Here is a 25,616-nt window from a genome sequence, read left to right as displayed (position 1 = left end):
TAAAGTTTAAGCGATAAAGTGCTATTAAAAATGCAAATGTATTATAGTATTCTCATGTACGTATATTCAGAAGAAGAAAAAAAAAAAAACACGGAAAATAGTATGCATATCCATAGCTATAGTTAATATTAGAAGAGAGGCGCGGCACGCTTCAAGAGATTCACTGCTTGGGAATCTTGTTGCCATCGCACTTGAGTTCGTTGTAAATGTGCTCGTTCTGATAGTCGCTCTTCAGCTCAGTGACGAGCTCCGAGGCATCGTCCTGCAAAGAATCAGTATAAGCATAAGCAAGGCTAGAAGTGGAGCAAATGGGGAGCAAATATCACAACTTACATTGAAGATGACATTCTTCTCGCCCTTCTGGTACTCGCTGAACAGGCCAAAGACATCGACGAACTTGCCGTGATCCCCGAAACGTTCCGAGATCAGCGAGAACAGATGCTTGATGGTCTCCTGCTCGACGCTGGTGGCATCGGAGCGTGCAAAGATGGCATTGGGAAGCTGAACCTCAACATTGCAGGCAGCGACATCGGTGACTGGGCGACGCTCGAGCGTTGGGCAGACGAGCTGCCAATCCTTGTGCTGCTCCAACTGCTGGGCGGGCACAATGAGCAGCTGTTGCTCCTTGCTGGGGACAATGTTGCACCAGTCCAAGCTGCGACGTTTGTTCAACAAGGCGGCACTCAAGCGCGCACGCTCGCTGCTGGCATCGTAGTTGCTGCACGAAGAAGAAGACAAGACTTTAGTTTGTGGCAAAGTTTGGAAAAGATTGATTGCTTACATTGGAGCCTGCTGCAGGTCATCGCGGCTGAGCGAGGGAGGCGCCACAGCCACCAACAGCTGCTCAGAGGGCAACTGCTCATAGAGCAGCGGTATCAACTGCTTGCCACGAGCATCCGCATAGCTGCCAGCTGTCACCACTGTGACGTCAGCCTTGTTGCTGGCCAAGGCCTCAATGCAATCGACGGACTGCACACACTCAAGCTCTGGCCGGGCATCGCGTGCGTAGGCGGCACGATGCAGTGCCTCGCACTTGGACAGCTCGGTGTCCCGTTGCACGCACAGACGCAGCTTGCGAATGGCGCTGCCGTCGCGTTCAATCACATCCTTGTAGCCGGCACGCTCCAGATACACTTTGGGATCGACTGCCTCGGGTTTGCTGTGATACACCGCATTCGGTTGGATTAGCAAATGGGCAGCGGCATCCTTGTTCTCCGCATGCAAACCGTTCTCGAAGAACTTCTCCAGACGCGACTGCAGTTGATGCAACTTCTGTTCGCCATGCACCGCCTGCTCGTTCGAAATGTAACCGATCCAGGGGCGTTGGGCCCACGAGCAAGCTGCCCCAGTCACCGGACGACGTGTGCCATCCTCGCACAGATACTCAAAGTCCTCGGGTTTGCCCTCGGGGGGCGGTGCCGTTGCGTTGCCCGTCAAGCCGAAATACTTCTTGATGAACTGCACCTTGGTAAAGGCTACCTCGCCTTGTCCCTTGTCCAGGCAGCGAATGGCGCCGTCGTAGCCACTGAACTTGTCCGGATAGTTGCACTGCGTGGGATTCTCGCAGAGTGCGCACAGATTTGGATACTTCTTCTTCAGCAGACGATCCGTGTCCGGATGAGCAGAGTAAGTGCCCACCAAACAGGATTGCGAGAAGAACTCGGACAGCGCTTTGAGTTCACGTTCAGTGGCCGAAATCTGCGGATCAGCGGACACCTTCAGCACATGGGTGTTCTTCAACTTGGTGATGGGAATTCTGTAGCCAACGTTGCGTCCGAAGCCAGTGTGACAGGACTTTGCACCGCGCAGCTCCTGCAGCGATTTGATTGGCGACGTTTTCTTTACCAGAATGATGCCCTCGTAGCGGAAATTGGCTGCAGGTAGAAATATCATATATGTATGTATTTAATATATTATACTATTTAATATATTATACCAGAAATATCATATATGTATGTATTTAATATATTATACTATAAACTATAAATAGTATATTTAACTACAAGCTATTTATTAGTATATTAATACTATACAAAATTATGGTTGAGGAAATTATCATAGCAGCTAGAAAATTCATATATTTAATATACTATACACTATAAATAGTATATTTAGCTATAAACTATTTATTAGTATATTTACACTATTCAAAATTATGGAAGAAAAGATTGAGGATATTATTATAGGTAGAAAATGCAAATAATTAATATACTATGAACCATAAGTAGTATATATAACTATAAACTATAAATAGTATATTTTAAATACTTAACAAAATAATGGAAAAAGGTTAAGGAAATTATCATTTTTGAAACATTACAAAGAATCTTTATCGTTTCTTTACCAGAATGATGCCTTCGTATCGGACAGCAGGTAGAAAATGAATATATTTAATATACTATAAACTATAAATAGTATATTTACACTATATAAAATTAGGGAAAAGGGTTAAGGAAATTATCATATTAGAAACATTATACAGAATCATTTCTGCCATCGAAAAATAACATAATTGCTTTACAAATTCTAAAAACGAATTATTTACCTACACAATTATTTAAATAAAGATGTAGGAAATCGTAAAATTATTAACAAATAGAGATAATTTGCGTTAGCGAAAGGTAATTTAATTGCTTTATGAATTCCATTTATGACAACTTCGTTTTTTAGAAAATTATCAAACATAAAGAAATAAATATTTCTGTTGGATACAACTAGTCTCTAAGCCCTCCAAATCCCAGAGTTTTCATAAGGCAATAATCATATAATTTGTATTATCTGAGAAACGAAAAACTTTTCAAATAAATTATGTTTTTCAGTTGGCCATAAATATATGATAATTGATTATTGCCAACTGGTAACTATAATTCAAATGACTTAAAAACTTCTCGTTTTTCACATTAAACAAATTATATGATAAGTGTCTCAAGGCACTCTTGGAAATCAGATGCACTTACTCAAAGAACTCAAAAAACAATTAATCAAGCAATTAATCAATCATAATTAAAAAAAAAGAATTAAAAAATATCATTCCTGGTAATAAAAGCATAATAGGAAGGAACTCCAAAACACAATTAATTAACAATTATGGCAAAATAATGAAAAAAAATTAAATAAATAAAGATAATTTCCAGTTATAAAAAAATTATCATTTTAAATTTTACAATATTATAAAATATATATAGCCCAATTCATAAAATTGAAAAGGTCATTGTGCTGGCAAAAATTAATCTAAATGTTTTCGAAATTCCAAAAATGATTAATCGCTGTTCCATCAATATGTTAGAAGCACAACATTTAATTATAATATTAATGAGTTAATTTCTAGCTTGCATTATTTATTGCTCTCAATATAAATTGACTGCGTTATTATGTCGGAATTTGCATATTACAAGAACGCAACTCACTTTTAGAAAGTAATAAATATTTATATATGCCGATTTTTTTCTTTATCAATTAGTAGTCAATAGCGTTCGTTTTACAGCGATAAAATGAAACTTAATTTGCACTTTACTCTAGATAAATTATTTCAATTATTTCGCATCAAGAATTTTGTAGAAATTACATTGTGTTCTTTTTGTACGAATATTGTTTGTAGTTCCGACTTTTAAAATATATGCTTCGGCAGATACATATATACAATTAAAAAAAAAAATAATAATAATAATAAAAAAATATGCGTCATAAGAATGCCATAAATTGTGAGAACATCGAGTGTTCTTTAAGATGAAACTATAGATAATTCTGACACTTGAACGATCACGATATTGAACTGCAGCTATCGTTCTATATAGTCTATATTCTTTATATGGGTAATTCTCTGGAGCAATTTGGAATAAGAAAAAACATAAACTGATACAATTTAAAAAATAAGTAAACGTTATACTTATAGCTCTAGATTAGCATTATATTTTGAGCTAAGATTGACTTTAGCGACTTTTTCTGTTTTACGATAAAATATATAAATTCGTTCATTTTATGGTTTTCATATGATTTTGTTCGTTTTTGCAATTATAGTAATTCGAAAATTATTCTTAGTTCTTTTTAAAGTACTAATCAAGAGCTATAAATTCATCTTTACTTAAAATAAAAAAACGTTGTGTATATATGTTTTTTTTTTCACTTTCGCATGCAACATTTTCGATACTGAACTATCCATATACAAGTCAAACATAAGCTCGAAAAGAATGTGAGAATAACGATTGTTCATTTCGATGAAGTAATAGATAATTAAGCTTTTTAGGCTTCTGACACTTGAACGATATATAGTCTATATTACATATATGGGTAATTCTCTGCTGCGACACTATTAACAGTAAACAAAAAAAAAACTGAATTGTAAAAAAATAAGTAAGGGTTTTTCGTATAGCTCTCGATTAGCATTATATTTTAAGCTAAGATTGATTTTAGCGACTTTTTATGTTTTACGATAAAATATATAAATTCGTTTGTTTTTTTTTCACTTTAGATAATTTCACACGCGAAATTTACGATAAAGAATTATCCATATACAAGTCAACATAAGAATGCCATAAATTGTAAGAATAACGATTGTTTTCTTCGATGAACTAATAGATAATTAAGCACTTTTTTTGACACTTGCAGCTAACTTTCTATATATAATTAATATTCCCGATAGAGTATAGAGAAAGTCAGGAGTACTCACCGTCTTTGCCCTCCTGAGTGCGTATCTCGGAAATGACACGATAATCCTCGTTCTTGCGATGATAGGCCATGTACATATCCTCGGGTTCACTGGCCAGCACATCGGCCTTGCGCTGCTCGATCAACTCGAGGCAATCGACACGATCCCGTCCAGCGACGCACTCCATGCGAATGCCCGCTTCTGACGGATCCGCGAGCAGTTTCTGGCAATCGCTCAAATAGATTTGAGGCACACACAAACGATCTGAAGAGAGTGAGAGTTAAGTATATATAATGTATATATATTTTAGATTTGTCTTACAGATCGGCTCCTCGGCTGCGGTGAACTGCAGCAGCAGCAGCAGCGCCAACATCGCTGCTGGCAGCTTCCAAGTTATTGTCATCATTGTGGCTTTGACTCAACTGTGGAGCTCAGCTTGCCGGCCGGCGCCTTTTATAGCCAAGCCAAGCCAAGCCCGCCCCCTCCCCCCTCCCACACACACACACAAGGGTCGTCATCGTCGTGTTGAGCTCCGTTCAGCTCGTCTTGCTTTTTGCTCTATTTGCTATTATTACGATTGGATTCGTTGTTGTCGTTTTGTTTTTAGTTTGTTTTGTTTTGTTTTGTTTTTTTTTGCTACTCTGTTCTGTTCTGTTTTGGTTTTTTTCTCCTCTTTTTCCGCTTTGATTGCCGGTGATCTTTTCATTAAACGACAGATGCAAAGGAAAACAAGTTAGCAAAGGTGCTCAACTAAATAATACCCTGTATTATACACATTTTACAAGAAAAGACTTATTTTGTGAAATGTGAAATTAAAATAGGTTGGAAATTGTAAATATCTCAAAAATAAAAAATAGACAATTTTTTATTAAACATTTCATTTATTATATTATTAACAAGTGAGAAAGCTACAATCAAGTGTAATTATTTTAAATAAAACCAAAACAGTGCGGTATTATTTTTTAAATATACAAAATTAAAATATCGCATAGATACAAAAATATACCAAAATCTATATTTGGTATAATGATACAAAATTCAAATTCAACATATACCATAGAATGCAAAGTATACTAAATTGTCCTTACAAAAGTTTTTCATAAATAACTTCTACAATTTATATGTGATGGCAAACAAATTTTCAAGAAATATAAACATTAATTTTAAAATTACGTTTCTTATTCGATTTTTTGACGATTTTCAGAGGAAATTTGCGGAATATATAATTTTAAAAAAATTTATTTTAAATTGTATAAGAATATTTCAATTTTGAGATATCTGAAATAACACCTTCACCTACACCTTCAATAAATTGGAAAGTCTTAAAAAATTAAAATGGAATGGAACAGCTTCATATTAGTTTTCTTAAATTAAATTTTAAAAAGACTATAATATTTTCCAAATGTACTTAAATTTTAATCATTATTGCATGCACTATTTATACATTATTACATATAAATTGCCAATTTAAAAAGTGAAAAATATATATAAAATAAATATTCATTGAACAAATTTTGCAATTTGGTTTGAAATTCTCAAGTTGTCGAAAGCTAGCTGCACTTTTGCAAAATTTAATCACTGCGGGGTATGCAAAAAATGATATGAATATAAAAACGTCTCGAGTACTTCGGGTTCTTCCCGCAACAGCTGAAACTTTGCGCTACGCAACAATCGTTGGGCGTGTGGATTATGGATGCAACTGCCTACGACTTGTTGCTATATATGTATACTATATAATATAGTATAGAATATAAAACTATATATTAATAAAAAAAAATCAAGGCCTAAATGTTAATTCATTTGACAAGTCGCAGGCAAAGTTGAATAGATGATAAGCAACAAAGATCTGCTAGACCGAATTGCGATGAGGGAAAAAACATTTTGTGTGATTACCCAAAAAGACCATAAAATAATTATTAAACTCACGTACAAGCGCACTTTAAACATACATTTCGATTTTATTATAGAATTTTGTGTGGAGCCAGTTTTCTAATCGAACAGCTGATCTCTTTTCAATAACCTACAAATTATGAATATAAATTTGAGTTTGGTTAATGGCTTAATTTGCTTGTGCGCTTCTCCCAATTGCATATATAACCATATATAATTATTCGTACATATGTATATTTCACTATCAATCTAATTTCTTGAATGCATAATTCAAAACAAATGATTGTTAGCTAAGCTACATAAGCGAAGCGGCTTCTTAGAATCTAAAATTCAGAATCGAGTATAGATTCGATAATTTCTAGAAACAGGTTATCGCTAAGCTGAGATTCGCTTAGACCGCAGCCAGCGGATCGACTTGATTATAATTTGTCTTGCTTGATTCGCTTAATGCAATTCCAGCACTTTCCCCTCCCTCGCATAGTGCCTACACCGCCACCGCCACCGCCCCCCATAGAGACTTGTCATCATTATTTATTTTCTTTAGGACAACAATTGATTTTAGTTGCATGACAGAACCTGTTTCGTCGACCCTAGAATCCAACCAACTAACTCACCCTCTTATTCCCATTCCCATTCCCATTCCCGTTCTAAATTTGCGCGATCTATTTAAAATGCAAGTCGGGTGGAGGCGACTGGACAAATTGTGAGGCTTGTATTTATTTTTTGTTGTGGTGGGCGGTGGAACTTATAAACGAACCTTAATGAAATTCACTAGAAATGGCTGGTAAACAAGATCACAAAAGTGAACTACTTATATATACTATATACTATGTCTATATGTCGGTGGGTGTACGACAGTCAGACGGACAGCAATAATTATGTATTTTATTTATGACTGCACAGCACCGACGTGAACCAATTAAGCGCCAACTGAAAAAGCTTTACGATACTATACTATATAACATACTATAGTACAATCCCATCAAATTTCTGTTGATGCACCAAATATACGTAAGCAGCAGATGGGTCAATTTATTTATGTACTATACATAATGATGAGAGAGTAGCGAACAGATTTGATAAGTGACGTTGCACTGGGAATTTATAATTTCAAAGTTGCACTTGATTGCATTTATTGTTGCTATAAAATACTACTTAATAAGCAATTATTTAATTGGCTTGCCTCATGATTAGACTCAATCTAAAATGGCTTGCGCAATTGATAACGCTTGGAAAATCCCCCTAAAAGGTCAGTATACCTGGAATCAAATGAACTTTTCAATTCCGTCGTTACTAAGCTAATTCAATACAATTCAATTCAAGCTGGTTGATTTAATCCATAATAAGCAGATTTAAAATAATTCAAATTAACCCGCCAAACGCAATACATCACGTTTGCACAGTGGCGCCATCTAGCGACACTACAGCTACACGTTTCCAACACTGCTCACAGCTAAGAGAAATGTACAGTGACCAATTGCCACATACTGAATATTGGATAGCGCAGCGATGCGGAATGTCTGATAAGTTATCGATGTCATCACAGTTATTAATTCATTCCCTGATTATTTTAGATCTGCATCTCTCCTCAACCCTCTTATGACTATCTTCTGGTCGCACAGCTGACAGACTTCACGGATCCCGTTCAATATGCACAACAGAGACGAGAAAACCTAAACAGTTTAGAGTGAGACAACAAGAGACAGAGCAAGCGAGCTAGAGCATGACTAAGAAGACAACTTGCTTTTAATACGTGGTATGCTTAGTTCGTTTTGTTAATTTTAATAGTACTGTACTATTAACCATTTACCTTTATCAGCACTTATTAATTAATGGCCTTCTAATTTCCAAAACTATCTGAGTTTTACGTTTTCATCATAGAGCGCAATTTCGTTAGCAATTTCATCAGCTTGTAATGTTTCACAATAATTTGAAATAGTCGATCATCGCGCGCATGTGCGTTATTGCAACAACACTTGTCACTCATCGTTAGTGTGACCATTTCCGTTGTATTCTTGATTTTCAGCTTATCGTCGTTTAAGGGTTATCTTCAAAATAAGCAAGCGTGTATTTATCAGTCGGGTTTTATATTTTTAGTGTTTCCATATATTTTTAAATTGTTCATTTTATGCATTAAAAGATCTGTTTAGTGAAAAGAAAAGAAACTTAGAGAGCGATTCAAAACTACCCGCCTTTTTATACTCACACGAATGCGGTGTAACCAAACTAATCTAGTATATTCTATATGGTATAGTATATTTGCAAGAGTAATCGATTACAAAAGATTGACTATCGAATTGCGTTCATCTCTAAAACTAACGAGACCCGCTGACGTGTTTCCAGCAATACAAAATAAAACACGAATCAGTTTCCACCAAAACACACAACATTAATCCATAATTCGTATATATTTACTGAACGACGTCCAACGGGCCATCAAAATAGAAACCATTAGATACAGTACGACAACAGAGTGACGACTTCCCTGTGGTAATCAACAAATGCAACCAAAAATTGCAGTCATTGAATTGAAAGTTGGCAAATCGCAACCGCAACATTAACGAAATTGAGAGCGACGATAGCGGCACTGGGTGGAGGGAGACAGAAGAGTGGCCACAAAAACAGCAACAAACGAGCTGGAAAGACAGAAACCGCATTACAATAAACTGTAGCCGTGGCCACACACCGAACACACACACGCACGCACATTGAGTGCTTGTGGTCCACGTAGAAGAAGCTGCCCAAGCTACAGACATAGAGAGAGACAGAGCAATTCACAGACACAGCAGCAGAGATGGCGTTGCTAACGATGATTGCCCGTGTCATTGATGGTCTTCCATTGGTTGGCACCATGCAGGACGACGAACAGGTGAGTGAAGCACACGCACACAAAGACAGCTAAATGCTTATGTGTATAAACTTTCACTTTTTTGTTTGCTGTTTGTAGAGCGGTCGCAGCATTTTGGACTATCAAAATCAAGCGAAAATGTTGTTTCGAAAGCTGGGTACACACTCGCCGGCCAGAAGCAGCATTGAGACAGGACCATATCTCTTCCAGTGAGTAACCACTAAAAACCATACAAACAAAGAAAATCGCTTATAGAGTATGTATTTTGTATTTCAAAATTGAAATCGACTTCGTACCCCACGATCGACCACCAATCAACTACAACAACAACAGCTATCTAATCGAGAATGATGTTTGCTATTTGGTGATGGTTGATAAAATGTATTCGAAGCGTTTGGCCTTCAACTATCTGGAGGATCTGGCACAGGAGTTTCATACGAACTATGGAAGGCGTGTCAATTCCGTGACACGCCCCTACGCCTTTATTGAGTTTGATGTGTACATACAGAAGGCGAAAAAGCAATTAACCGATCGCAGACGCAACATCAGCAACATCAACACACAGCTGCAGGATGTGCAACGCATTATGGTTCAGAATATCGATGATGTGCTGCAACGTGGCACAGTCTTGGCAGGTGAGTTGAAACACCTTTAAAAGGAGATTATACCCAAGATTATATGTGATTCCGATTGCATTATAGAGTTGGATACGAAAACACAGAACCTCTCGATGATGTCGCAAAAGTATAAAAAGGATGCCAAATTGCTCAATCGCAAATCGATGTACGTGAAGGCGGCGGCTGTGGGCACCATATTTCTAGTGTTTATATTATACTTCTGGGTTTTGTAATATATACATGTGTGTATGCGTGTATATGCTTTAATATGTGTATGTGCATATGCATATGTATATTTAGTTGCTAGTTGTTAATTGTTAATTGTAATTGGCTTAGCACCAGCAGCAGCAGCGGCGGCGACGATGATGATGATGATAATGATGATATACTTAGTTGATGTTGCTGTTGTTGTTGTTGCTGTTGCTGGCAGTGCCCTGAAAACGTCTGAGACGTGAAGCGGGCGCAGACAGCGGAAAGGCCAAAAGACATTTAAATATTTTATATAGTAATTGTACAACAACAACTGAAGCAACGACAGCAGCAGCAGCAGCAATGAAACCGCTAGTTAATAACATTAACAACACTAAATTTGGGGGCAAAACACAACACACGACTTTGACATGCGCCGCGCTTGCTTTCATTTACCTTGCGTTTTGAGTTTTTTTCTTTTACAAATTTCATTTATCATTTAAATATCAGAACAACAACGACAAGATCAACTCCATTAGCCAGCAATAAGAACAGAACGAACCATCACTCTTTGTATTAACGCATTTATGCCTTTGTTAATCTGATTCGATTTGATTTAATTTGTGTTTACATACATCGTAGTATAAGCGGGGAGAACGCGCAGCCTTAGTTTCGAAATTTTGTAAATGAATTGAAAAGTAATAGATGCAAGCAAATGTGTGAATAAAAATAATGTAGATTGTATATGCATATGATATGCTGATCATGATATGAATGACTAATGATGGATGCTATGTAACATCAATAAAATACGATTTAGGCAATTTATTTTAAATTATTAAGAATATTAAATCAATTTACATTGTTTCAAAATAAAATATATGGCATATTGTAGATTGAAACCAAACCAATCGCGAGGCTTTACAAAATCGAATTTGGAATACATACGTCGTTCAGTTTTCTGTTCCCCATTCCAAGAGTAACCAGTAAAAATGCGATTTCAATTTTTTTTTTTTTTTTTTAATGATTAATTTTTCCATTATATATTTGTCATTTGAGTGATGATATATTCGCCTATTCCTTGCCATATCCGTATGCAATATATATATGTGTATGCATATTATATATAGTTGGATGCCACCTTTTGGTTTTCGCGATTTTGCATATATAAATTTTTAATATCAAATTTTTTACAATTAGGAAAAAATGCGCCGGTATCATTTACACAGTTTATATAATTCTTGTATAATTTCCTTCTGTTAAATATATATATATATATATATATATTAATTTATGTGTGTATATACTACACTATATATATATACGTGTGTCTAAATTGCTTTAACAAAATTGATTAAAAAAAAAACATATTCGATAGCGAAACATTTCGTGAAATATACAGTAAAAATGGCCAATCGACAGGGAGCATATTTTTCTTTTCCTTATATTTTTTTTGTTTGTTTTAAATTTATCTTTTTCGTTTTTTTAGATAAATGATAAATGACTGAGTAAAACATTTGTTGTAATGCGAATACAGTATGTGTGCTTGATTTTGGTTTTTTTTACTTAGAATTTTAATTTTGTTTTTTGTTTTGGAGCTAGCACTTTCGTATGTCGTACTTTGGAAAAAATTGGTTTGTTATTCCTATAAATTTAAATGTATATCATTTAATTGTTGTTGCTTGATTTTCCTTTTTTTTTGTATACATCACAAATAAATTGTATATATGTATATTTGGTTTGAATTTCTTTGTTTTTCTTGTATGTATATCAATTGCAATTGCTATATTCGATTAAATTTGTTATGTTTCACTAGAAGCTCTGGCTGTGATCGGTTGGCTATTTATTACGTTTACACAAATCATTATCATTATCATTATTAGTTTGGTTTTCAGCGAACGAACGAACAGAGTCTAGACACTTTGAGACAATTCAAAATACATTTTAAAAGGTGAAATAATTGTGAATATTTTTGCTTTCGAAAACATGTGTGTGTGTGAGTGAGTGTGTGTTGATCTTCTGCTCTCTATGTGAAATAATAAAAGCAGAAACCATAATTATTTCCTAAATTTATATGTATGTATATATCTCTCTATATATATTAGTATAGTACTAGTTATTTTGTCATTAAAAAAAAAAACAAAAAAAATATTTAAAAAAAAAGATATTCCTATTGCCTGCGCATGAAAAATGTTGTACAAAATATTTTGTTTTAATTCTTCTCATGACTAACCCTAATGTTATTAAGCATTTCCTTTTTTTTTTTTTGTTTAGTTTGGCTTCTTGGTTTCTTGATTTCGTAATATTGGTTTTTCTTTTTGTTTGTCTTCTACATTCAAAAGGCAGTTTTTGAGCATGGAGGGACAATGTGAGATTCATGACGAAGCAGATAGATAGATAGTTTTCTTTTTTCCTTTTTTTTTTTGTTTGTTTGTGTTTGTTTCGTTTAGCTAGGAGAGAGTGTTTAAGAAAAGATTTGTACAAAAAATAAAGTGAAGAAAACATATATAGTTAGTATATAGTATAGTAGATGTAACTGTACGCCTAAAATCTGTTTTTTGTCTGCAGAGTGGTATGTATATCTATAGGAAAATACACATACTTTGAATATAATAATAAATGTACCTAACACGTTGCGGTACTTCTTAGAGCTATTCAAAAAAAAATTAATGGTGTTTACAATAGTACAATACAATATACGTTATATATGTATATATGTTATGTGTGTTTAAGCTTGTCTGTGAGTACCAATAAGTAGCTTAGCTTAGGAAAGAACTTGTTGTTGTTATAGTGTTGAGTAGCGCATAAAGTTTGTCACTAGCGATCGTGGCATACTTTACGGCATACGTTGGCTTAAACCCTAAACTGCTGCAGTGTTATTATAGTATATGCTATAAGTGCTTCTTTGTATATGTATGGGTCTCATGTATATATGTATGTGTATGTTCGTTTATGCATATGTAATTCCTCCTGTACACTTTGTTGCTGTTGATGATGATCCCGATGCTCACTTGATGCGCTGATGATCGGGCGTGCTCTTGAGTATATCCGGCTGATGCGGATGCGCCACCTGATGATGGTGATGATGATGATGCGTGCTCTGCGAATTCAGCGTACCCTGATGACTGCCACCGCCACCGCCACCTCCAGCTGCACCGCCATGATGTGAGCTGCTCAGCGTATGCGAATGCGTCGAGTTGAGCGTGTGCGTGGCATGCGAGTTGAGCGTGTTGTGCGCCGTTGTCGTCGCATTCGTGGAGAAGCCAGTGATGCTGCTTGCCGCTCCCACAGCAGTCAAACCGGCAATGCCCCCGCCACCGCCACCCGCTGGCCGCTGAGAGGTCCGCAACGAGCGATGCGATCCGTTGCGTGTCAGCGAATTCATTTGCGGTGTTCCCGGCACCGTGTGACCCAAGGCATTCATGTAGTCGGCAATCAGGAGCGTTATTTCCAGTATCTTCGGTTTGCTCATCGCAAACAGCAGCTTCTGCTCACAGCCGCCGGCCAGCGTGCCATCGTCATGCGACACGACCAGCATAAAGTCATCCTGGCAGCCGCCAAACGTCATCACAGTGCTGTAGGGATAACGCGCCACCGGCGCCATCGTCGACAGCTCGAGCACATTGAGCGCATCCTCTGCCACAGCCAACCAGGCGACCGGGGAACCTGCAGCAGCGTGTGGCTCGCATTGACGTGGCTTGGCCTGGAAGAGGCAGGCACCAAAGTAGGGCCACTTGCGACAGCAGGTCAAATAGATGCGCACACAGTCGAGGGTGGAGCGACCCTTGAGCAGCGTCCACTTCGAGATGAGCAGCTCCTGCACATCCTTCAGCTGCTCGGCACCGAGCGCATCGCGATACCGATACGGATAGAATTTGTCCAGTGCCTTCAAGCACATCACGTGACTTCTCATGCGAATAGTCGCCCATATCGATCTGGGACATCAAGGAGGCCAACTCCAGTGCCAATTCACGGGAGAGTGGGAAGCGACCCTGAACAATCTGCGCGTTCGTCTGATAGCACAACAGCAGACGCTCCTTGTCCGTCTCGCATTTGATGGTGTGCTTCCAGTAGAGACGATTCTTGTAGCTCAGCTGTATGACGCGTGAGTTCTCGAATTTGCCGGAACCCTTTTCTCGCAGCGCCGTCTCCCACTTGCTGATCACATCACAGAGCTTGGCCAGGGGTTCCAGATAGTGTTCCAGATCCTTTTCGATGGGATCGTCGCTGAACAGGCAAAAGCCATTCGTTGCATCGCGTGTGCCCAGCTCCTGAGCCAATGTCGATTGGAACTCCTCAATCGTTGTGGATCCATCGAAAGACACCACCTTGGAAAAGCATTGATGACAAGGTAAGCAAGGAATTTAGCAAGTGGTAGTTCAGCAGTGTAGTAGCTTACCTGGTAAGTAGTGTTCATCATGTGCACGGGTATCGCATGAGGCAGCGAGTGATGATATGGATTCTTCAGCAATATCGATAGCACCTCCATGCGCGACGGTTTCGTTTCGCGTCCCCCATTCTTGAGGGTTCTCTCCAGAGCTCGCTCACAGTATGCGGCATATTTGCCCGTCTCCGTTTTGGTATCCGCATTGCGGGACAAATGCAACTTGAGATACCAGAGCAGGCGACTCGATTTGGGAACGAACAGCGAGACGGCGAGGGCGAGTAATTGCCAGCCCTGGACAAAACTGTAAGCGGGCGGATTGGACTTGCAGTCAATGATGGGCGTCGATACGGGCGCCTGTTAGAAATAAGAGTTTTTTGGTTACGAATTTAAGGAGTAAAGGTTTTTGTTTAAGGTTTTATGGCAACACTACGTTTGAATTTTTTGACTACGAGAACTGAAAGCAAACTTGTACACAGAGGACACACTGACAAAAGTAACGTAAATCGGTAATTATTAATCGTTAATTGTGTTTAGATTAGACAATAGCAATTTCCCCTCATACCTGTATCGATGTGGGCGAACTGCCGTTGGCTTGAGCTTGTCCAGCCTGTTGGGTATCACAGGTGAACAGGCTTTGGGTGGCGCACAATAGTAGTTGCTGTAAATTTCATTGGTTTCGTTGGTTGGTTGGTTGGTTGGTTGTCGTCAGTAGTTCAGTGTTGCAAAACGTTTAGGGTTACGGTTACAGTTACGTTTTGCGGTGTTCGGTTAACGGTTTTATTTTGGTTATCGGTATTGGTTTTGATTTCGATACACATACAAACGAAACGCAAAACGTAATGAAACACAATAGAATAGAATAGAAGAAGAAAAGCCAAAAAACATTTGCTGATCAATTTGAGCTCACGTTCAATTTTCACTTTCTATATATTTATGTTTTGTTTTCTTTTGTTATTTTTTATCGTGTGTATTTTACATCTATACAAAAGTCGTATGCTTTTGTTTGTTTGGTTTGTTTGTTTTGTTGAAGAAGCGCAATTAGCAAACGAGGAAACGAGTTAACTTTCAAGTATAATGCGAAACATTCAAAGCCATTTAATACAAAATGAATAGTGAAAGTAGCAACAAACTATGCGCAAAACAGAACAACAACCGAAACTAAACTGGGCAAACCATAAACAAGTCGAGAAAACTCTAGAGAGACAACAACGTTGAACAACATTAATGCGTTCGCAGCACACAGCAAACGTGATTAGAAGTTTTGTAATTAGTTATGATATTTGGTTGATGCTCTCAACTTTTGTTATCACGTTAAGTGTGCAGCGCATGAACGTAGTTCAGTTGTATGTGAATGTGTTCTATGTGTGTGATACACTGAGAGTAAAAGTATATAGTTATAGTTTTGCAGCAGCGTTTTTGTGATTTGTTTTTTGCTGCTTTGTGACTTGTGGTGACGTAGAGCCTCTTGAATTGATATTGATTTCAGTTAAAAATACTTTAAACTATTTCTATATTTGCTAAACTTATGTTTATATTAAGATATCTAAAAGAAAATAATATCACACTAATTTGATTAAGCTTGTGCTACATTTAGTTCGTATTGATTTCAGACATAATCTAGAAATAATCGACAAAATGCTTAACCCTTTTTTCAAATTTTTTTTTAATGAAAATTATATTCGTATTTAAAACCCTGTTTAGACCAAGTGCTTCTTCTTCAATGATGCGGTTCTATGATGCAAGTGTTTACATCAAAGTTGCATCACGCGAACAGCTGTTTGGTAGTGCAAAAGTAAACCAACTTTTGCAGGAAGAAGAAGAATATCAAAGGTAATAAAAGCAAATGAGCCAAAATTAAACAATTAAATAAATTATGCGACTCTGCGGGCACTTTCAAAGTATAAGTTTATATAAATTGTATTTATTAAGTTGACTACTTATTTCCGTTTAGCATCATATTAAGGCATATCGCTTCACAAGAATCATATTCCTGTATAAAGTGATCTAATTGATCGACATCTTCTTATGCCTCTGTCGATTTCCTTTTAATTTGTCGGCATATTTAGGTTTTTTTTTTTTAAATTTGAAAACAGTTTGAGATAATTTGAAAGCGGCTAAAAATTTGTATGTGGAGATGGATTGCCGCATCATCAATTATGTAGCTCCATTAGTCGTCCCTCTCTTACAAAGGGGCGCTTATGGAATAATGTAGCGAAAGATTCCACTTAACGGAAATTTTCAATGTTGCAGCCCAGTGTAAACAGGGTATTACCTATAATAAATATTTCTACCATTGATATTTTCTTTTTAATTCTAATAAGGATTGTAGTATGGTATGAATAACTTGTGGTTGTCTAATTGTTTTTGAGTTCTCTTCTAAATTTATAAGAATGGGAATGGAGAACCAAGTACAAATAAAGGCAAATTGTATTTATATTATAATCTTACTGTCTTATACTTCTGCTAAGCCTAATGTTAAGAGTACATTTGTTTCTAAAGTCATTACAACCCTCCTATCCTATCCTAAGACATATGAGGGACCTCTACGTGGCTCTGTGGGATGATCTATGGGTGTTTGCAGGCGCGTTTTGTTGTACGATAGTATGTATTGTATGTATGTATGTAAGTGAGTTCCTTGTGATGTAGAGTATAGTTTTGTATGTTTGTAGTACTATACTTGTGTATATGTATGTAAGTATTGGCAAGTTTGTGGGTGTGTGAAATTTACAGCAAATACTTTATACAATGATAACGAATCAACAATAAGATTATATCAAAGAAAGAAATATGTAGATGTGTATGTAGATATATTCATAGTATATATTATATATACATTGAGAATGTAGGCATGTTTGCTTATATAGAGTATATACACATAGATTAACGAGCAGTTTCATCAGATATAGCTGGTGTATTGTTCTTGAAAGCTAATGCACGAATACTTATGTATATAATGTATGTGTATACGGCTAATAATGCGCCTTGTATAAATAGATTTATACGATTATAGTAGATTGCATATGTGTATGACAGTTATGGGGGAAATTCATTGTCTGTTCCACTACTATACTTAAAACAAGTCAGAGAAAAAAGAAATCAAGTTAGGATTAGTAGACAACAAACACATGCATAGAGGAGTATTAAGATCTTAATTTGAGATAAGTTAAGAGTATTTATGTTGGTATGAGAGTATATCTTAAACATTATATTGTGTGATTATAAAGCGTTCGTAAGCTTTTAATTTGAAGCAAAGCTTTTGTTGTGATCAAAGCAAATGCACATGATAAGCAATAAATGCAATTAATCTCGAATCAAAAATGATAACATAATATAGTACGATACCCATATTCAGTTATAGGAAACATTTATTTAGCTAGTATCGGTTGAAGTAGCTAAAGGTCAGCTCAAAGTCTAATAAAGTGAGCTTTTCTTTTGATCTCAATTGAAATTCGCACATGAAATGCATAGATCATGAGAGAGACAGAGATAGATAGAGAGCTACTGATGACGGAGAGAGAGAGATAGATACATAGAGAGAGTTGTGGATTCGAGCGGAATCCAATTTGCTAGACATGTAGTTAGTATTTTTGGGATTAGTACGGGGAAATCATAACGAAACAAAAAAAAACATTAAACAACTCTATTAAAGAGGGGGAAAGGGTTTCAACTAAAAGAACTTTTGAATGATAAGAAGCTTTGCAACTGAAAAACTTACGCGCGTTTGCTTGCCCAGTTTCTTGTTTACCTGGACACCGACACTTAGTTTCTGGCCCATATGTCGGGAGGTTTGCTTGATCAGTATGCAGATCATTTCGGTTTGCAGCTCCGGCATGTCCAGACAGTGTTGCAAAGCATTCTGGGCGAGCACCACATGATAATCGATTCCCGGCTGATTGACAGCGACCGACATGAACAGCTGAATGCTCTACAAAGATCAAATTCAATGATACGATACGATTAGTTGAGAAACCTTTGAGGAAGAACTTCAGATAACTTTTATAGTTAATATGCAATATATTATATAAATAGAACAACTTAAGATAACTTGAAATGCAATAGAACATTCAAAGAGTTTAAATAAATCTTATTCAGTACTATAATATTTGAAAGCCAACTTAAGATAGGTTTGCAATCATTAATGGTTAACAGCTGAATGTTCTATAATGATCGAACTCAAAGTAATACAATTAGTTGACTATTTTTTAAAGAACTTCAGATAGGATATGATAAGAACAATTTAAGATACTTTGAAGATACGTTTTTAAGTAATAGAATACTTAATGAACAATTTAAGGTACAATGTTAAATAGTAATATTACATTAAAAGAACAATTTGAAATCTAGGTTTACGAGCATATATAACATTAAAGAAACCAATTATGAAAAGTTTCGAATCAATCAAGCAATTAAATATAACATTAAAAGATCAACATGAGATAGGTTGCAAATTAATGCTATGATACTATAATTTAGTTTCAGATCAAATGAAAATCGCTGTGAGGTCAATTTAATATCTTACCTTGAAGAGTTTAATGGCCTCTGGCTGCATGGACTCGGTGTGCATGGAGGACAAGGGCGCTGCGATGGTATCTTTGGTGTGTAGCAGTATGGGATGGCGCCAAAGCACGCAGTCTACAAGAAAAAAAGAGAGAGTATGACATTGAAGGACCTTCCGGAAGCGAGAGAGATCTTTTTGGGACTCACTTGGATCGCCGTCGGTCTCCATGAGCTTCTGCACCAGCTGTTCGTATTGTGTGCCCGCACTCGGTCCCCCTCCGGATACCACGGTCAGATGATAGAGCCAATTGTCACGCTCCGGTTTGCCGGATAGTATCAGATACGTGGGACCCTGGTGTGCCGGATAGATGGCGACCGTGAGACGTGCTTGATCCTGGGCGGCATCTTCGCGTTCCTCCGAATCGGAGTCGGACACATGTTCCACCTCCTCGACACGCGCATCGCGCATGTTGATCTGTCCCAATGGATTCTATAAAAAAGAAGACAGTGATTGATATAGTGGTAAAGTGAAGTAAAGAAATATTGAGTTCGACTTACGGTTTCTGCCGGTGCCTTGAAGTAGAGGAACATTTTGCCAAGCAGGACACACCAACACTTCTTGGCGTGGCCGTTCTTCACCTTGGTCACCCAGCCCTGCACCGTGGGCTTCTGATCGTCGCGACTGAGCAGCAACTTTGTCGCATTCCGACGCTGCACATTCTGCAGCACACGTATCCAATCATCCATCGTAGCGTGCGAATCGGCTGTCAGATAGTAGACCTTCTTGCCCGTATCGATCTCAAATGTGGAAGCGCCCTCGGCGCGACTAATGCGACAGGCTTCGTCCAGCTGGATTTGACCCTGCGGCTTACGCTGCACATCGTGCTGACTCTTCCAGTAGTTGAGGCTGCCGTTCTTTAGAACGAACCAGCGTTTGCGCCACGTCTTCAGCTTGCCACCCAGCTTGGCCAGGTGTCCCATCTAAGGAGAATGAATTGAATGGGTAGGAATATAGTTATTTCATTTAATTTTTGCTACTTATTTGCTAATCGAAATTCCCTTCAATTGACCAACTGACTGACTAAACTGTGAGCTCGCAACCGAAATGGTAAGACCTAGAAGGCTGCATTCATTAGTTAGCAATTTATCCACAACATAAAATGACTGATTGAATAACTAACATATCCTAAACAGTAGATTTATTGCCTACATATGCTTATCGCAATTCCTTTAAATTGACAAACTAGCTGACTAAATGATGATTCAAACTGGTAAGAGCTAGAAGGCTGCATTCAAGAGTTATCAGTTCATCGCAGTTCTTGTGCATTGACTAACTATCTGATTGACTAAACTGTCAACGTAAATCCTAAATGGTAGATGCAAGAAGGCTGAAATTTGTACAGTACATTTCTTAACTAGAGTTTTGTTTGCAAACTTAAAATGAAATTTTTAGTGCAATACCTATTACTTATCGCATCACTATTCAATTGACTGACCTCTTGAAATATCGACTCACATTCTAAATGGTAAGAGGTAGAGGGCTGGCATTTTTATGCAAAAATTATTAGTTAGGGATTTATCGACAACTTAAAAAGTGATTATTTGTCGTATTAGCTTAACTTTACTGACTGACTCGATGTGGTAAGAGCTAGAGAGCTGCAACTTGTACGCAACATTTACTAATTAGTGGTTTAAAGATCACTTAATTTTTTTAACTGACTGAATAATTCCCTGATTAATAGTACACTATAAATGGTTAGAGGTAGAAGCGTGTCATTGTTTCATAAGATTGCGTTTAATAAAGAAAAGTGTTAGTCAAAATGCAGAATGCAAAGAGAAAAAAAATGTGGATTTCAAATCTGTTTTCGATCCTAAAAACAAAAATCTTTAGGTTGATAAATCTTAATCTTGTGAATCTTGATTTAAGATCTTTCCGATCTTAAGAAAACAAGATTTTTTCTTTCTGTGTATCGTTGTCATATGGCTATAACCAAAGCATTACAATAAGTGTAGGTAGTATTACCTTCTCGAGGGACTCGAGCTTCTTGCTGGGCGAATCGACGTAGGATTGACGCATGAGCAGCGATGGCATCGAGGCGTCCATGCACGTTGACTCGGAGACGGCATCGGGGGGCAGGGCGTAGTCGTCGGAGAGGCCTGATTCAAAGGAAAGATCTGAAATTACTGTGCCACGCATGTGGGGACTCACGCGCAGTTGCGTCAGCTGCGCGCCAGTGGGCGTGGTCATGGGTATGGTCATGGGCGTGGGCGTGGGCGTGAGCGTTGTCGTGGCATGTAGGCGTGGCAGCGTGCTCTGTACATGTTGCACGGACACCAACGGTGGCGCCTGAGCGTGTGGCAACGTGTGATGATGCTGATAGTGATGGTGATGTGCTTGTTGTTGTTGGTGGTGTTGTTGTTGTTGTTGGTGTAAAGTTGTTGTGGTGCGTGTTGTCATTGTTGTGAGTACTGTTAGGCGGATGTGGGATGTGGTTAATGAAGGCGATGTTTGGGTTAATAATGGTAATCGGAGGTGGAATCAAATATGATGGCGGTCGGTTATCACGACAACAAGGGCGAGACGAAGGGCGATGGAAATGCAACCCGTTTGTATTAGAATCGTTTGTTAGAATACGCTTTGAAAATTAGTTGTATTTAGTTTGACAGAAAGCCAAAGAGCCAGGCAAATTCGGTTTGCTAAAGGAGTCAAGGATTTAACTAGAGTAGATGAGGAATTTCTATAATTACTTCAAGGAAAATTCAGAAGAATAGCAATTGCATGAAGCAACAAAAAAGAATGGAAGAATTATGGAAGATGTTTAAAATAAGAAAAGAAGTATAATAAAAATGTATATAATTGTTATCAATGGAATGCAGGATGATATTTTAAGAATAAGTTCCAAAAAAATAACATTTGAAAACTGAATTTTGAAATATTTGAATAATACAATTATACAGTATTTAAAATTGAATAGAAACAAGGGAATATTTGATATTATTAACAATAGCAATATTAGAAATTAAAAAAAAACTAAAAACAAAAGAAAATGTCACAAAAGGTTACAACATCTCTTCTAATAGAAAATATTATTTTAAATGGATAAAAATGTAAATGGGATATTTATTGATAATAAAAATTTAAAGAAAATATCACATTTCAATATAAAATATAAATGCAATATTGCTGAAAAAAAATTCAAAAAAATTATTTTCAAATTTCATGAGAATTCCCAATTTGAATTTGTGGAAAATAATAAATAAATAATTGTAGAAAATATAAGATTTAAATAAGAAAATATGAAATATTATGAGTATGATAAATTTAAATTTAAATTATAAATTTTGGAGTGGGAAATTTCGTGGAAATTGAGAACTCCGAAATTGAAATTGTGGAAAATAATAAATAAATAATTGTGGAAAATATAAGATTTAAATAAGAAATAGAAATGAAATATTTCTGGACTAAAATCGTATAAATCTTTAAGTGGGGAATTTCGGGAAAATGAGAGTTCCCAGTTTGAAATTGTGTAAAATAATAGTTAAATAATTATAGAAAATAGAAATGAAATATTTCTGGACTAAAATCGTATAAATCTTTAAGTGGGGAATTTCGGGAAAATGAGAATTCCCAATTTGAAATTGTGGAAAATAATAATTAAAGTTAGAAATAGGATATTTATCGGAGAAATAGGACAAGAAATAGGAATAGATGCATAAAGAAAGGATATAAGCAGGCGATCAAAGAGTTAGTTGGGATTACTGAGTTAGTTAGTTAGTTGATTAGTAGTTGGTAATTGTTGGATGTTGGTTAGTTGGTTTGGTTTAGTTAGTTGGTTCGTGCTGTGTGTGGGGCTAAGCAGTAAGCTGTACGCTTTCAGGCTACAAGTCGGGGCTACGAGACAAGCAGGAGGCGGAGAGTTTCACTGAGACTACGGGTCGTATACGTACCACGCGCTTTGGCATTCTTGGGACTCTCGGAGCCGCTGCGCTTGGCGGGACTCAAGCTCGACGAGGTCTTCAGACTCTTCGAGGGACTCGAAGCGCTGCCGGATGTGGAGGTCTCCGTGTTGTCCGTGCTGGAGGAATTGTGCGAATTGTGGGTGAGCATGACGGCATGATCCTCGCCATCGCTCGAATCATCGCTGGAGTCGCCGGTGAAGGGCATCGAGCGTATCTGCGAGGCACGCCCCTTGACCGTGGCATAGACGGGCACAGAGATATCACAGAAGCCGCCGCTGGCGGTTTGTTGTTGCCTCGTCGGTGGCTGCGGCGTTCCCGGTGTCCCGCTGCTGCCCAGCGTGCCGCTGTTTCCCCCGCCACCACCCTCATGATGACCATGACCATGTCCATGACCATGGGCACGTCCACGGCCATTGGACAAGGTCAGACTGTGCTGCTCCTGCTGCTGCACATCCGGTGTGGCATGGCTGTGATCATTGCTGTCCGCCGTGCTGCTGTTGCCATGCCCATTGCCAGCTGCGGCTGTGCCTGCGAGGCCATCGTTGGCCACCTGATAGATCTTGGCCTCCCAGCTGGGAAAGCGATGCAAGGGCGGCGTGGGGGGACGTGGCACGCCCAGTTCGCTGGTCGTCGTTGTGGTGGTGCTCGAGTTGCCGCCGCTGGCCATCAAGGCGGGATTATTCTTCATCCATGCGGGTAACTTCTCACACGATGGCGTATAGATCTCGGCATAATCGTGCGCAGTATCCGTGTCGGAACTATCCGGACGGGCCGCTGTCGATTGCGCCGCCTTGCTGGAGATGCTGGAGAGTGGGGCCAACGTCAGGCCGTCGACTGCGGCCACCAGATTGCGTTCCAATTCCTGGGGCTCCATCGAGAGATTGCGTCGATGCTGATGATGCGGATACGAGCTGGTCAGCGGACGACTGATAATCTCCTGGGGATCAAGACTCTCGCTGCGTCTGCGTGTCTCCGGGGTGCTGGCAAAGTCCTGCACATCCAAGCTGAGACTGTTGCGCACGGGTCCGACGATGCTGTGTCGCTGCGATTGATTGGCAATGTGATTCTTGAGCAGCTCCAGCTGCTGGTTGCACTTGATGTTCTGTTCGCGCAGCAATTGATTCTGCTCCTCGAGATCGCGTAGCTTGTTGTTCACCCACTCCTTGATCTTGGCAGCTTTGGCCTCGATCTGTCGTGCGTCATGCAAACGCAGCTGACGTTGCTCCTCCACCTGGATTTCCAATGAGCTGATTGTCTTCTCCGCCGCGTCCGATGTCGTTGACGAGGATGTGGCACTTGTGCCGCTTGTGGCAAGTGCTGCGCTCAATGCAGCTGCTGCTGCAACTGCCTGTTGCTGCTGTTGCTGCTGCTGTTGTTGTTGTTGTTGCTGGTGGATGGGCGAACTCGTTGCCGTGCTCTGCTGCGAGTGCTGACTATGCGATTGCTGTTGCTGTTGTTGTTGTTGCTGCTGTTGTGCTTGGGGCTTTGGCCATTCACTCAGCCGCTGCTCCATAGCACGCACCTGTAAGTAGAGCAAACAAAACACAATCGAGTTAACTAACTTTGCTTCTTCTGTTTTTTTTTCTTTCTTTAGCGCAATTCAATTACATTTACACTAAGCTCCCCAAGGATTAAATTGATGCCCACGCTTTGTGTGCTTGCCACAGAGCGTTCAATCGTGCAACAACTAATCTACTTCAGCAGCAAGGGAAGCAGCAAGGAGTCAAAGTCTGCACTTTAATTACTATTCGGTTTTTATTGTGTGCATATTTGTAACAATTAAAAACTCTATTTGGCGCTTTTGAATTGACTTTTAAAATAAGGTTTTCACAATCTTTGTAATATGTAGTTAAATACTACCCCATTGTTATTTTAAAAATTTGATTTTTAAGTAATTGTTGAAGATTTTTCTAAGCATTTTAAACACTACTTGGCAGACTTTGTAGTTGAGAGTTTAAATGTTCACACAGTTCATTTTAATCGTAAAATTATGCTAATCATATCGAGCTGGCTTCATCCAATAGTTTTTCAAAATATAAGCTACTTCAAAATCATATAAAATATTATAATATTTAGTAGAAGTTGCCAACTCTCTAACAAAAGTATCCAAAATTGTGCTTTACTTTTTTTATATTTCTTGGCAGACTTTATCAAATTGATTTTATTTGCTGAAATTGCTGTCAAATAGTACAATGATAAAATAATTCGAAGAATCTAAAAGTTTCTCTAAATACAAACGACTTAAAAGACATTTAAAATAATGATTGAAATAGTAAAAGTGTGCTGCTCGCTGGCAAATGATTTTCAAAGAACACAAAATGGACTTTTCTAAGAAAAATTCAATGAAATACAATCAATTTTTCAATCTTAGAGCTTACTTTCGCTCTCTTAATTTCAACTAGAATTGCCCGAAAAGTAAGACTGGGTTCAACTGTGAGATACCTCAGGTATCATACTTGTAACCGCTTTCAACAAAACCATATCCTACAAATATACTCCTTAACAAAGCAACCAAGACCCAATGGTAAAAAAGCGTTTTTTTGTCATAAAAAAGTATTTCTTTAAAAATTTTTATCTGAGCGC

The 25,616-nt window shown here is 38.0% G+C and overlaps 3 protein-coding genes across 3 annotated transcripts in view; 1 reads left to right on the top strand and 2 right to left on the bottom strand.

The window, feature by feature from the left end:
- Positions 1-39: 39 nt before the first annotated feature.
- On the bottom strand, positions 40-5,079 carry LOC117566938 (transferrin). The gene is made up of 5 exons (XM_034246572.2): positions 4,967-5,079; positions 4,667-4,909; positions 782-1,874; positions 334-718; positions 40-262 (listed from the first exon to the last, which is right to left on the bottom strand). The coding sequence occupies exons 1-5, from the start codon at positions 5,049-5,051 to the stop codon at positions 161-163; spliced, it is 1,908 nt and encodes a 635-aa protein (XP_034102463.1). The 5' UTR covers positions 5,052-5,079; the 3' UTR covers positions 40-160.
- Positions 5,080-8,787: 3,708 nt separating this feature from the next.
- On the top strand, positions 8,788-11,778 carry LOC117566948 (vesicle-trafficking protein SEC22b-B). Its single transcript, XM_034246584.2, has 4 exons — positions 8,788-9,404; positions 9,483-9,592; positions 9,717-10,018; positions 10,085-11,778. Exons 1-4 carry the CDS (start codon positions 9,330-9,332, stop codon positions 10,231-10,233), a joined length of 636 nt encoding a protein of 211 aa, XP_034102475.1. The 5' UTR covers positions 8,788-9,329; the 3' UTR covers positions 10,234-11,778.
- Positions 11,779-11,875: 97 nt separating this feature from the next.
- LOC117578040 (uncharacterized protein CG43867) overlaps positions 11,876-25,616 on the bottom strand; it is a 177,778-nt gene continuing 164,037 nt past the window's right edge. The window contains 10 exon segments of the mRNA XM_034263157.2: positions 11,876-14,082; positions 14,084-14,517; positions 14,589-14,930; positions 15,139-15,234; positions 18,292-18,501; positions 19,096-19,208; positions 19,281-19,563; positions 19,632-20,054; positions 21,097-21,542; positions 23,022-24,555. Coding sequence (XP_034119048.1) covers positions 13,197-14,082; positions 14,084-14,517; positions 14,589-14,930; positions 15,139-15,234; positions 18,292-18,501; positions 19,096-19,208; positions 19,281-19,563; positions 19,632-20,054; positions 21,097-21,542; positions 23,022-24,555 — 4,767 coding nt within the window. The 3' untranslated portion in view covers positions 11,876-13,196.

This window comes from Drosophila albomicans, chromosome X (genome assembly GCF_009650485.2).
Source record: "Drosophila albomicans strain 15112-1751.03 chromosome X, ASM965048v2, whole genome shotgun sequence".
In the NCBI taxonomy this organism is placed as follows: domain Eukaryota; kingdom Metazoa; phylum Arthropoda; class Insecta; order Diptera; family Drosophilidae; genus Drosophila; species Drosophila albomicans.
This window is presented reverse-complemented; position numbering and strand designations above follow the sequence as displayed.

Coding starts and splice junctions, on each gene's coding strand:
- LOC117566938 (XM_034246572.2), bottom strand. CDS start 5,051: ATGATGACAATAACTTGGAAGCTGCCAGCAGCGATGTTGGCGCTGCTG. Junction 1,875..4,666: donor CACTCAGGAGGGCAAAGACG/GTGAGTACTCCT, acceptor TTCTACCTGCAG/CCAATTTCCGCTACGAGGGC. Junction 263..333: donor AGAAGAATGTCATCTTCAAT/GTAAGTTGTGAT, acceptor GATTCTTTGCAG/GACGATGCCTCGGAGCTCGT.
- LOC117566948 (XM_034246584.2), top strand. CDS start 9,330: ATGGCGTTGCTAACGATGATTGCCCGTGTCATTGATGGTCTTCCATTG. Junction 9,593..9,716: donor ACAGGACCATATCTCTTCCA/GTGAGTAACCAC, acceptor CAACAACAACAG/CTATCTAATCGAGAATGATG. Junction 10,019..10,084: donor ACGTGGCACAGTCTTGGCAG/GTGAGTTGAAAC, acceptor ATTGCATTATAG/AGTTGGATACGAAAACACAG.